The sequence below is a fragment of the Malus sylvestris genome, chromosome 4, assembly GCF_916048215.2.
Source record: "Malus sylvestris chromosome 4, drMalSylv7.2, whole genome shotgun sequence".
In the NCBI taxonomy this organism is placed as follows: Eukaryota; Viridiplantae; Streptophyta; class Magnoliopsida; order Rosales; family Rosaceae; genus Malus; species Malus sylvestris.
Window position 1 is genome coordinate 20,893,181 of NC_062263.1, and position 13,467 is coordinate 20,906,647.

The 13,467-nt window shown below is 37.9% G+C and overlaps 2 protein-coding genes and 1 pseudogene across 2 annotated transcripts; 2 read left to right on the forward strand and 1 right to left on the reverse strand.

Moving 5' to 3' along the window:
- Positions 1–2,793: 2,793 nt before the first annotated feature.
- Positions 2,794–6,028, forward strand: LOC126618445 (uncharacterized). The gene is made up of 12 exons (XM_050286513.1): positions 2,794–3,085; positions 3,198–3,330; positions 3,550–3,623; positions 3,729–3,775; positions 3,852–3,996; positions 4,104–4,148; positions 4,224–4,428; positions 4,559–4,620; positions 4,725–4,825; positions 4,947–5,001; positions 5,081–5,128; positions 5,473–6,028. Exons 1-12 carry the CDS (start codon positions 2,899–2,901, stop codon positions 5,649–5,651), a joined length of 1,281 nt encoding a protein of 426 aa, XP_050142470.1. The 5' UTR covers positions 2,794–2,898; the 3' UTR covers positions 5,652–6,028.
- Positions 6,029–6,160: 132 nt separating this feature from the next.
- LOC126618447 (light-harvesting complex-like protein OHP1, chloroplastic) lies at positions 6,161–7,091 on the reverse strand. Its single transcript, XM_050286515.1, has 3 exons — positions 6,846–7,091; positions 6,441–6,563; positions 6,161–6,331 (listed from the first exon to the last, which is right to left on the reverse strand). Exons 1-3 carry the CDS (start codon positions 6,987–6,989, stop codon positions 6,263–6,265), a joined length of 336 nt encoding a protein of 111 aa, XP_050142472.1. The 5' UTR covers positions 6,990–7,091; the 3' UTR covers positions 6,161–6,262.
- Positions 7,092–8,314: 1,223 nt separating this feature from the next.
- On the forward strand, positions 8,315–12,965 carry LOC126618443 (serine hydroxymethyltransferase 7-like; annotated as a pseudogene).
- Positions 12,966–13,467: the final 502 nt, after the last annotated feature.

Sequence of the window (13,467 nt, forward strand, 5' to 3'; positions counted from 1 at the left end):
AAATAATATTTAATAAACAATTGATTGAATCACATTATTACTAACCCATTGTGAGGCAAAACCTATCCCCCTTTTCCTTAGTGTAGATAATATCGTTTGTTAAAAATAAAATAAAAAACAATCATTTGACAATTAATTTAATCAAATTATTATTTGCGTGCAAAAGACCTTTTTTATAACCGGCATTACACGCTTCTTAAGATGTTTTGAACGTGTTTAAAAATAGAGAAATTGAATCACATTATTGGTACCCCATTGTGAGGTACTAATTAAAAAAAGCACAAAAAAATAATTATAAAAAAAAGCACTGTTAAAATGACGAAAATGCTCCTGCCTTATTTGATGCATTATTTTGTGATGCCTTTGAAGTTTTTTGTCACCAAAAGCACTATTCACCTTTTGTGTTGGCTTTATATATAAGATGAGTTTACTCTTGCTTTACAAAGAAACTGTTTAGGGTTTAGGGTGTGGGGGAGTTCTTTGCAGCTGCGAGATATGCTATTGCAGCTTCTTGTGCTGCCTTGGCGGAGGCTTATGCGCTGCTTCGGGGTTGTGAGGTGGGCTCCTTTTTGGGTCTTACATCTGTGGTTTTTTAATCTGACTCCTTAGAATCTATTTCATGCCTCACTGGTTCGATGTAGGATGGTTCCTGGGAGGCCTTTCCAACTTTGGTGAGAGTCAAGGAGCTGGGGAAGACTTTTCAGAAATGTCGTTGGTCTTGGGTTCCAAGATCAGCCAATGTTGCGGCAGACTCTCTTGCGTCGACAAACAATCAGGATATGTGTGATGTTATCTGGGTCGATTGACCCCCCATCTTCTTTGGTACATGTTCTGAACAATGATGGCTTGCCGTGTCCACATTAATTTGTTTTGACAGGGTAGGGGGCGACGCTTGCTTTGTTGCAGCGTCCTCCTTATTGAAACCCTCTGCTCTGGTTTACTGCTATGTTTGTGTTAGCTTGCCTCGATGTAGGCTTCCGTGTACGTTCTGGCATCTTTGCCCTGGTATTTCATTCCTAGTTTCTTCCACACACAAAAAAAAAACAAAAACATAAAAAAAAAAAAAAAAAAAAAACTGTTTTCATGACTTGAACATGTACCTTTCAATCACGAAGGAAAAGAGCAACATTTCTATTGCTCCAAAACTTGTTTTCTTATAAATTACTCGATAAATTATTAAATTATTAATTATTTAGTATTCCTTGAAGTAATAAAGTTTTCTTAGTATCAAAACCATTCATTTAAAAATATCAAGTTAAAATTGCAATAGGTAATGTGAAAACTAAAATTGCAATTGATAAGAAGAATCCAGATCCTCACCATATCCTCTTTGTAAAGATCTTGGAGATCCGTGAATTGTGTCAGTTCATTGTACATCGTGCAGTCAAAAATTATTTTGTGTTTAAAAATAGAGAAAATAATATTTAATGAACAACTGATTAAATCACATTATTGCTAGCCCATTGTGAAGCTAAGCTTACCCTTCTCCTTTAGTGTAGATAATATCATTTGTTAAAAAAAAAAAAAATCATTTGACAATTAATTTAATTACATTATTATCCGCGTGTGACAGACCTATTTTATAACCAGCATTACAAGCCTCTTAAGATATTTTGAACATGTTTAAAAGTAGAGAAATTGAACCACATTATTACTACCCTATTCTGAGATACTAATTTTTTTTTTAAAAGCACAAAAAATTAGTTATTAAAAAAAAAACTGTTCAAATAACGAAAATGTCTCTACCTTATTTGATGCATTATTTTGGAATGCCTTTGAAGTTTTTTGTCTTGGGGGCATTTTTGTCCAAATATTTTTGTTGAAGCTTGGTGGCACCAAAAGCACTATTCACTTTTTGTGTTGGCATTATATATATAGAGGTATTTATCAATTTACCCCCTGAACTTGTAAGGATTGACCAATTTCACTCCTCAGCTCTCATAATTAGTCAATTCCCCCCCACTCAACTTTAATTTTGGCCAATTTCCCTCCTCAACTCTCATAATTAATCAATTTGCACCCTATTGTTAATTTTTTTTAATTTTCCATCTATTCTTCCGTTAAAGTAGGTATCCACATGACTGCCTTTGAAAGGCAAAAAAAGTCAATTTGCACTCTACTGTCATTTTCCGTTAAGTAGGTTTCTCAACACCTTACCAGAGGTAGATGAGGCTGAGGGAGGAGGCGAAGGGGTGTGGGCAGCTGCAATCAACAAAAGCAGCATATCCAATGGACTGGGCTGCAAACAGCGGAGGATGGAGGTGTTGGCGGCAGTCACGGGCTCGGCTCGGAGAAAAGGGAAGAAGAAGAGAAAGTTCGAAGAAAATGAAGAAGATAGAAGGTGTAGGGAAAATGACTTTTTGCCCCTTTAAAGGCAGTCATGCGGATACCTACTTAACAGAAGAATAGATGGAAAATTAAAAAAATTAACAGTAGGGTGCAAATTGACTAATTATGAGAGTTGGGGGGAAATTGGTCGATCCTTACAAGTTCAAGAGATAAATTGATGAATACCTCTTATATATATATAAATAAAGATATATAAGATGATGATATCGAGAAGAGGATCCTCTCCTAAGCTCATGATGGGGATCTCCTGATCACGAAATCTGGGTCGTTCAAATTTAATCCAATAGTTGCAATTATTATAACTTTTAGAGGATCTCTCTGTTTGGAGCCATTAGATTAAATTTAAATAACCTGGATTTCGTGGTCAGGAGGATCCATATCGATTGATTATACAAAAAATATTAAATTCTAAATGAAATAAAGATAGAAAAATTTGGGATATTTCCAATATTTCTTTTTCTCTTAGTCCGACTACTCTAAAACCCCTTTGCGTTCCAAGTTAGGGTTTTTGGATAATCCAATTCAGGAAGAGAAATCGCAGGAACCACGATGATTCCCACCGCAATTAAGCTATCACGATCTGCCGCCACTGTCGCTCGAACCGCCAAGCTTGGGCCCTCCATACGATCACCGCTGTTCAGACTAGTCCACGGCGGGATCAACGGCTCAAACGCCAACCCTGTTGCTCTTCAGATGATCAACTACGCCCTCTCTCACGCCAGGTCTCAGAAATCAGGTCCTTTTACAATCCGGTCCTCTCATTTTTTGAATTTCCTTTTTTATTAATTTGTTTATAAATATGAAATTGAAATCATATTAATTTGAAATTTGGGTTGTGGGAAGTGTAGATGAATCGTATGCGCAAGGTCTGCTTGTACTGGAACAGTGCCTTTCGACTCAGACGAGTGAAGGGCAAGACTCTTCTGGTGATAATTCAAGGGGAATGGTGTTATTGGCCATGTCCACTTTATCATCTGAAAGGTTTCTTTTTAATCTTCTTGGTGTTTTTCTTTGATTTGCGCACTAGCGATATTATACTTTAAACTAATTTAAATAGCTGAGAGGGTGATTAGAACTCGGGTGCATAGGGGGCACATACGCTCTAGCCAAGTTTGCTTGTTTTGGGTGATTAGATAACCTATTTAAGTTATCGGTTTGATGGAATATGAAACTCATATTAATGAAATTCAAATTTTTCAGAGGAAATTTTGATGAAGCAATGGAGAAACTGCAAAAGGTTCAAGATTTAACCAGCTCTTCATTTGGTGTAAGGGGTAAGAATATTTTATTGTTTTACATTTTTTCTGTATTTATTTTTTAAAGTTTTGCCTTAATAGACTGATCTATTGACTAATAAACCGTACTGGGTTTCGCTAAAGTTGCGGCCTTGGAGGCTCTTGTTGGACTTCACTTAGAGTTAGAGCAGGTAAGTCGACACAAAAGAAAAATGTTTTCTTGTGTTCTTTTATAGCTTGAATATGTACATGATTCTCCCTATATAGGATGATACTTCATCAGTGCTCGCAGATAAATGCTTAGAACTGTTGGTGAAGAATGAGCCTGAATCTAATGGTGGAGATTTTATAAATGCTCGCACTAGAGCAGTAAAAGGGCTTGTTGAACTTGTCCATGGTAATGCTGCATCAGGTACAGTTGAAAGCTAGCCTTTGGCTATTTATATACATTTGCTTCAACTAGTACACTGCTGAGAGTCAGGAAAGAAAAAGAAATTTCTGAATTTACGTTCTGTGCAGCTGAGTCGTTCTTTCAAGGACTTAAGGACAACCGGGCAATCACCGGTGAGGTTCATCTTTCAAGTCATGTTTGTCATCGCGTCTAAGACATATGAGATGATTAACTGATAGCTATTTTAGGTAGTAGTGCTTTATCCTATGGAGAATTCTTGCATGCAACACAGAACTTTTCATTGGCAAAGGATGTCTACCAGAATGTTATTCAAGGGGGGTCAAAGAATGAAGAGCTTGGTAACTCAAATGCATTAGCAGCCTGTAATATGTCAGCAGAGGAAGTTTCCTTAGGGGCCACTTGTGCTTTGGGACAACTTGAGGCTCATTTGGGGTAAGTTCCTGACTACTGTTGAGACTTGAGTGTTTCTTTCTCTCTCTCTCTCTCTCTCTCTCTCTCTCTCTCTCTCTCTCTCTCTCTTTCCTGTTTAGAATGATCGAGAGAATAAATCTTGTTCTTTTAGAAACTTTGCTGATGCGGAGGAGATATTGACTAAGGCTTTAACGATAACAGAGGAACGTTTTGGTGTGTTTCTTTGGCATAACTTTTGTTTCAGAGTGCTGTAGAATTCTCATAATTTTTATCTATTGATATGTTGGCCTCCTTTTGGTTCCTTGATTTTTGTGTAGGTTCTCATCACCCCAAGGTTGGTGTTGTTTTAACCTGCATAGCTCTCATGTTTCGACGTAAAGCAATGCTAGAGCATTCTAGTGCTCTTTTGATTCAAGAGGTTAGAACTTACATATTTCTTTGCCTGCTATATTTCTCAACTTAGGAAGCTTTCATTTTCTTGCTACTATATTCTATGGCCTTATTCTTCCCCCTTCCACCCCGAAAAATAAAAATGACAGGGACTTTATAGAAGGGCAATAGAGTTGCTGAAAGCCCCACCATTGGACACAGAAGGTATGTGTTAACTGTGCCATAAATTTCTTCATATGAGAGCGGGTAATAATTGCTTATTGCCCTTTATTGGGTTGTGTAGGTACCGAAGCAAATGTAGATAGAAGTGATATAGTGGCCCTTGCAAGAGGTAATGGCTAAACATCCAAATGTTTCCTCAACATGAGCATACTCAATATTATACCCGAGCAATGACCATTTTTAGAAAATCAGCCTTGATTTGTTAAAACGACTGGGCCTTATTCCATACATGTTAACCAGTTTCCGGTTGCTCAAATCTAAGCAATGTTTCCTGCACCTGACTGGTGTGGCTTATACTGTAAAATGAGTATACATTCAAGTAGAATAGGTCTCTGTCTGGATATTTGGAAACCTGTAATGGCCTATATGGCTGCAGCTGTATGACCTGCTGACTTTTTAATCTAAAGATTCTAACCAGTTTATCTGCATTGATATAGTTAATTGATTGTGTAGGCGGGTATGCCGAAGTGCTTTGTGTCCAACACAACCGAAAGGATCAAGGTGAAAAAGCGAAGGGTTGGGCGGAGGCTGCATGGAGGAACCGCCGGATGTCATTGGCTGAAGCACTGGACATATCTAATACTAGTTCAGCAGTTCCAATTATAGATGCTCGAATCAGCAGGGTCCTGTAATGACGCCATTTCAAAAACTTGCAGTCGCAGTTGGAGGTTTTCTGGTGGTATGCATCACAAAGAACGGGGAGACTTGCTCGCATTCCGTCATATGTCCTTTGCAGGCGTTAAGGATGCAGCAACTAAGAGAAGAATTGGACCAAGCATATCGTTACGCCATGTGAAATCATGGCATGAATGTACACCGTTATGTACCTATTTTCAGATAATGCAAGAGGTATCTTAGGTGGCCATAGGTGAGATGAACAAGCCCTCGGAAATAGATTTGCCATCGGAGTTGGATACCTTATGCTTATTGTCGATTAAACTTTTGTTGAGTTGACGGAGATTCGACTTCATTTTAATGAGGAACAAGTGTGAGTTTCGACGGACCTAAACCAGAAGCATTGAAGATTTTACGACGTGCATTGGCCGGAGATCATGAAGAAAACGTCGTCGGGTTGGACGTAAAAAGTGAAGAATATCAGAAGTGTCCTATATTACAAGAGTCAGATCTTCACACAAATTAATTGAGGTACAAAACAGAATTACCCACTTAGATGAATTGCAAAATGCAGATTGGTACAGGTGCTTGTTACAAATAAAGACCTCAACACAGCCAAATTTAACGATCACAGAGGAATATCAAGGCCTTTTCCAATCTCCACTCCGATCAACTGCAGTATTCCCTTGTTCAATATCTGGAAATTATGAAACCAAAATTAAACATATCAGCCAAAAGCGCTCGTTCTACAGTGACGTTAACTGCACTTTTTCGACCATGAAAACCCAAAAGAAGAAGAATTTTACCAGTTCCACAATGAAGGTTCCGATAAGTCCAATCATACAAGCTCTAGAATTCCATATTTCTGCAGTCCCGGTGAATCCAGCAAAAGGGGCCTTAAGTTTTGGCTCTACTTTTGGCACCACCACCTGCAAATTTTGATCCATATTAATGATTAATCCACCTTTTCACAACCATACTTTATGCAAAAAGTTCTAAAAATTCATACAAATTACAACATCATGAGAGAAAACAAATGAACAAATGGATGGCCTGTTTGGAAAGCGCTTTTAAACTCTCAGATCACCAAAACCGCTTCTGACAATAATTAGAGAAAGAAAAAAAAAACGGTTCATTTCTATTAAAAATATGAACATGCTTGTAATTACAAAAGTGCTTTTTAAAGAAGCATTTCCGGCCAAAGAACGTACCCCAGCAGGAAGTTTGGCAGCTTGAACTCTGAAGGAGCTGGGACGCCTCCTGGGAACTGGGTGGAGTTGCTGGGTTTGAGGATTTGCTGTTAGAACCCTAGTGGGGAGGAGAGAAGATGAAAGTATGGTACATGAAGTCGCCATGTTTTTACTTTCTTTTTTTATTTAATTTAAAAGTGTTGTTTTGGTTGTGATATATGTCATGCTCTCAAGCTATGGCTTCTTTTGCCATCCTTATCTACACAGAACGATTGGCAAATAACTTTCCACGTCCATATAATTCTTTTGTGTTTTGTGGGGTATGAATTGACATCGATTTACGCTGGGACCAACAATGAGTTGCTATGGGTCACATTTCATGAACTATAAGTTATTTAACAGACACACACATATATAATATTCCCATATATATATATATATATATGTATGTATCTTCTTTACCCATGCCTCTTGATCTTATCATGAGGAGAGGTATTAGGATGATGGCAATGAGAGGACGTAGCAAAACTTAATTATGCTGCGTATCGATACAAGGTCAAGTTTCAAATTGACATGCATGGTTGAGTTTTTATTTTTTTTCCTCAAATTTCAAATTTATTTTCTTCATATAAGGTCAAGTTTCAAAAAATTTATTCAATATAGAGAGTATTTTGAGCCCAATAAGTAGCATGTGCGAAAAATGAGGCAATAATGTATAAAGCAGAGAGTCGAAATTTTGAAACCCTTTAGGAAGACAAAATTTCAACTTGATGCTTAGATTTATAAGTTAACTAATTTAATGTTACTTGGTACTATAATCTAATGATATTTCTTTTTACTTAAATATTTATAAGTTAAAAGTCCTAGATTTGACTACTGTGGATTACCAGTGTGATGCTAAATTAAAATGACATGCTCATTGTGTAACTTAGCCCAAATACTCCACCCCTCATAATCCAGATCCCTTAACCTTTAGTGTAAATATATCTACATCGTTTAAATAAAAAATAGTGTAAATATATCTACCATAATAATCGATATCGGACTTGTTATTCATAAGAGTCGAACTTAAGATTACTAATATATCCCTTGTATTAAAAAAAGATAAAAGATTATCTTGTCTAATTCCTCTTAAAAACGAAAAAAAAACTCGATAGATTAGATCAAATTTACTTATTTGGTAAGAAGATGAGAATGAATAGGTACAAGAACAAACAAATGACTACAAATATTGGATGTGGGATAATCAATTGATCTTCTTGGTTATCTCATATAGATCGTACCTTCAAATAACACGAACAAGAATGGTACTCATTCCTTTGCAACGTAACACGTAGAACTTCGTTGCCAGAAAACAAAACTGCACGGCTAAAATCGTCAAAATAAAAATGACGAGGGACTATAGTGAAAATAGGTCAAACTATAAGTCCCTTAGTTAAAACTAACGAACCTTCCTTTTTTACATCCAGGTTCATCCTCCCGAACCAATTAATTGAATTAATCAACGATTTGCTGCTTCTTTTTCGCCGCTTCAGTTTTTTTATATACCCACAAAAAGCACCCCCCCACTCTCTCTCCTCCTCTCTGGAACTTGCTGGCCAATTTCTCACAAGCTTTAGGGTTTGTACATGGAACCCTCTGCTTCTTCATCAGCGACGTCCGGCCAATCATCGACGGTTCGTATCTGTCGCTGTAGCTTCTTCAGACGCTGTTGTCGCTGCTACTGTTGCTGTTGCTACACCTAAATTCGGTTGCATCGATAGCATCTCGATACTTTCTGACCAATTTTGACCGGAAATTTTGAGAAGTTTGGGGGTTTTTCGTTGGTTATGGGGCTCACGGAGACTCAGCCGGGCCTCTCTCTAGGGTTTAGTTCGCATCAGAGTACGAGCTCGTCGAATTCAATCCAATCCGTTCCGCTGCAATTGCTCGACCAGAAAGGAGATAAGATTAGGGTTGAGAATGGGGATGATCGCGAAGAGGACGAGAAGTTCAATCTCTTGGGGCACTCTATCTGCCTGAAAAGACAGCGGGATGGGTTCGGAGTGAACCCGAACCCGTCAAAGTGCTTGGCGGTTGAATCGGCTGGGCTGGAGGCGAGGCGGGCCGCTGTTCGGTCTTGGGGGAACCAGCCCCTTTCGGTTGCGGACCCGGAGGTCCATGAAATTATGGAGAAGGAAAAACTTCGGCAGTTCAAAGGTATTGAATTGGTTGCTTCTGAGAATTTTGTGTGCAGAGCTGTGATGGAAGCTCTTGGCAGCCACTTGACGAACAAGTACTCCGAGGGTATGCCCGGAGCGAGATACTACACGGGCAATCAGCATATTGATCAGATTGAATTGCTATGTCATGAACGCGCATTGGCAGCTTTTGGTCTTGATCCTGAGAAATGGGGTGTCAATGTCCAGCCTTATTCTTGTACCTCTGCGAATATCGCAGTCTACACCGGTCTTTTGCTCCCAAATGATAGGATTATGGGCTTGGATTCGCCTTCGGGAGGGCATATGAGTCATGGGTATTATACTTCAGGTGGGAAGAAGGTAACGGCTGCCTCGATATTCTTTGATAGTTTCCCTTACAAGGTAAATCCGCAAACAGGGTACATTGATTTTGATAAGCTTGAGGAGAGGGCGGTTGATTATCGTCCCAAGATACTTATTTGCGGTGGTAGCTCATACCCCAGGGAGTGGGATTATGCCAGGTTTAGGCATATTGCAGATAAATGCGGAGCTGTGTTGATGTGTGACATGGCTCATATTAGCGGTCTTGTGGCAGCCAAGGTTTGAAATTTGATATCTTAACTCTCTCCCATTTATTTATTTTGTTAAGTTTCTCAAGTCTGTTAGCTATTTCTATACATGCGCAGCGCTATTATTATTGCTTCATAGCATATATGTCTTGAACTTGTGGGAAGAAGGAGAACGCAAATATTTTGACTGATATACTAAGATATCATATCATGTGGGTCGAAGGAGAATGCCAATCTTCGGAAAGTTCCTAGAGCTGTGGTTTGGTGTTTTGTGTGGACCACAATTAGCAAGTTGCTGAATTTGTTACCTGTTTCTGTACATGTGTGATGCTATTATTACTGTTTGATATCAATTTATTCACTAAGCTATAGACTGGCTGAGTGGCTGTTGTAGGAGAGCAGGGTACTTTTAGAGTCCCCTCTCTTACTTGGCAATATAGTGGACCATCTTTTTAATGCTCATAAGTTGAGCTGCCAAAATAACAACATGGGCTGCACCATTTTACATTCTTATTGACAAAATGAAATAGATAATGAATTGATTCATAGAGATATATATCACAATCTCTTGGTTCAAAACTGATACCTAAACGGTATTTTATCTTTAAGTATTTTGGTTGAGCTGTTTATTCATAAACAATTGTGTAATAGCATGCAAATAGTTCTTTTGCTGGCTATACAGCGGTCTAGTGGACTTTATGTTGACTTTCTAGCATCATTAGATAACTACAGGATCGAGATATTTATTAGGCCATACTTATATTAGTTGAAAAAAGGTATATCTGCTATATATTTTCTTAGTTGAAAAAAGGTATATCTGCTATATATTTTGTTACTTACCAGCTACTATTCATTACAGGAATGTGCAAGCCCGTTTGATTATTGTGATATTGTTACGTCAACAACGCACAAAAGTCTCCGGGGTCCTAGAGGAGGTATTATTTTTTACAGAAAAGGCACAAAATTAAGGAAGCAAGGTGTACATCATACTGATGAGGGTAGTAACAATTATGATTTAGAGGAAAAGATAAACTTTGCCGTTTTCCCCTCCCTACAAGGAGGTCCTCACAACAATTATATTGCTGCTCTTGCCATCGCCTTAAAACAAGTAGCTACTCCAGAGTATAAAGCATACATGAACCAGGTGAAGAGAAATGCACAGGCCTTGGCTAATGCTTTGTTAAGAAGAAAATGCAGATTGGTGACTGGGGGTACCGATAATCACTTGCTGCTTTGGGATCTGACTGGTCTTGGTATAACAGGTATTATAATGTTAATCAGCCCAATTTACACATGGTGGATTATGAAATTATATTTCCATGTAGAGAACATCTACTGTTTAACTTTCCAGTTCTGTTATCATTTTAGTCGAATTGGTTTTTTATAGTTAGGTAAAAATCCAAGTTTACATACATGTTCATGTTGGCATTACATTGTAAGCAAAAACATGCCCAAGGCCGGGCGCTTCCCTCTTAAGGAAGGGGCAGTGTGGTATTCCATGGGAGAGGTTTTATTCCTGGCGCATGTTAGTGTGTTGGGCTCACATTAACAACCCAACTAATTTCTTAAAGAGGTTGCTTTGGGGGCTCCAAAGCCACTCTGCTGCTCTAGTTTATTTGCTGCATTTGCGATCTGTTTGCCCTACATCTTTTCACCTTTTTATCACATGATTGCTTTTATATTCCAAACACAGAAGGTGATTTTCTGTAAGAACAACTTAAATATGTTTTTGCAAAGTTCAATAGTGAACTTCTGGTCATTGATAATTTCAAAATAGAGAGAAAGGAAAATGTCTACAGAGCTTCTAGGTTAGAAACACCAACCTGGCAGTTTAGGGTTGTCAAGGCTGCTTAGGGAAGCTACATTTGATGGATCACCGCTTTAAGCAGTTATGTTCTGGGATCCTTAATATACTTTGCATAATTTCTGAAATTGTTGTGGGGACTTGATATCCTCTCACTTTCTGTACGGTTTTAATTATTAGCTGGTTTAATCCTAAATGTGGATGATAGTTGGGGTTCATATCTTTTTCCTACCCTTTCTTTATTTCTTTCACTTTGGTTAAACTTGCAGTCTTGTATAATTTTAATTTCTTAAGGTCTAATTTTGTACTTCACTATCTAACCCTCTTTCCTGTGTACAATTTAAATGTTATAGGTAAGAACTTTGAAAAGGTCTGCGAGTTGGCCGACATCACTCTCAATAAAACTGCTATATTTGGTGATAATGGTGCTCTTTCTCTTCGGGGAGTGAGAATTGGTAAGCAGGCTTTGTCATTTGAATTTAATCTTTTATTTTCTGCCATTTGGCTGCTTGAGTCTTTTGAAATGTGGACATCAGGATCTAACGAACTCCCAATTTTTTTAAAGTCATTTTGTACAGATTGCCTTTTGTCTTTGTTTTTCCTTCTGTCTAGTGATGTAATAAATTACTCAGCCAGCTTGCCTCACAGCGCATTTTTCTTTTCATTATTCAATGGTGGAGCAATTTCGTATCTCAGCTTATCTGTTTTCCAAAATATGTTTTGCTGTATTATGTATGGATATTAAGCTTCCTTATGCCTGTTCGTTTTTTCAGGTACTCCTGCTATGACGACAAGAGGTTGTGTGGAGACCGATTTTGAGACAATTGCAGACTTTCTTCTAAGGGCTGCTCAGATCACTGCTTCTGTTCAGAGGGAACATGGAAAATTTCAGAAAGATTTTATGCAAGGTCTCCAGAACAACAAAGATATTGTTGAGCTCAGAAATCGGGTTGAAAAATTTGCGTACCAGTTTGAAATGCCAGGATATGATTGATATTCAAACACGTGACATCGTTCTTGTATGTGCAGCTTATTATCTTTGCTTCTGCGGCTTACGCCTTGCTTTCGTGGTAACCATACACGATTCTTATTTTTTGACCGCCTGTTCTGTGTTCTGATTAGTTTCGTGTAAATTACAGAGGAATACCAGAAAATATGTTGCCGATTATCAGAAGTAGTCCTTGTCCCACGTCTCTGCCTGACAATTTCTTTGTGGTTTTTGTATAGATTATAGCGAATTTTAATTTTCTACATCTTTGTGAAGGTGTAACTAAAAGTATTGAGTTTGGTCTCTTTTGTTAGCTATTGTTCGTTCATCTAGTTGGAACTTGGAGATGCCGAACCTCTACAGGTCCGTTTGGTTATTCGGGAATCGGAATTTAAAACCATACACCGGTATGGAAGAGGAGTTTTGTTCCCGAGCAGCCTATTGCGGAACTGGGGGCTTCTTGTTAATGTAACGAAAGTTTATGTGCAGCATTTTACTCTTTTATGTACCCTACGTTTATCTGGTCGTATTCAACATTCTGCAGTTGTATCATGCCTTGTGTGAAAGAAGCTGGAATCTCAAGCAGTACCTTTCTTTCAAGGACAGCCTTTATTTTTTCCTTCTTGCAAAGGTCCAAAGGATCATAATAATTGCATTGCATGTGTGTTTAGGCCAATTGATGAGGTTAATGTGTCTCTCTTTGCAGTCAAATTTTCATTCTCTTTTTGTAAATTGGAGTAGTTTAATATAAGGAGTTTTAACGAAAAGCTTGCGGTACTGTTAATTTGAACGAAAAATCATATTTTTACACTAAAAAGTCAATCTTGGTACTATTTATTTTATCTTTTATTTTGTTTTTATCGTTAAATTCAAAGTTTTCAAGTTCTTTTAATATATTGTAGTCATGTAAAAGAAAAAGGTTCATTGTAATTGATGGTGTGTTTTTGGTTGTTTGCTTTCCCCAATTTTTAATTGATTTTACTTACTATGGACTCCTTCAAGGGAGGCAAGACATGAATTTCCGGCAAGGGACAAAAAGCATGGGATACGGTTATGTCACTTGTTGTATACAATTATATTTCTATCCTCCGTTACTACGAGA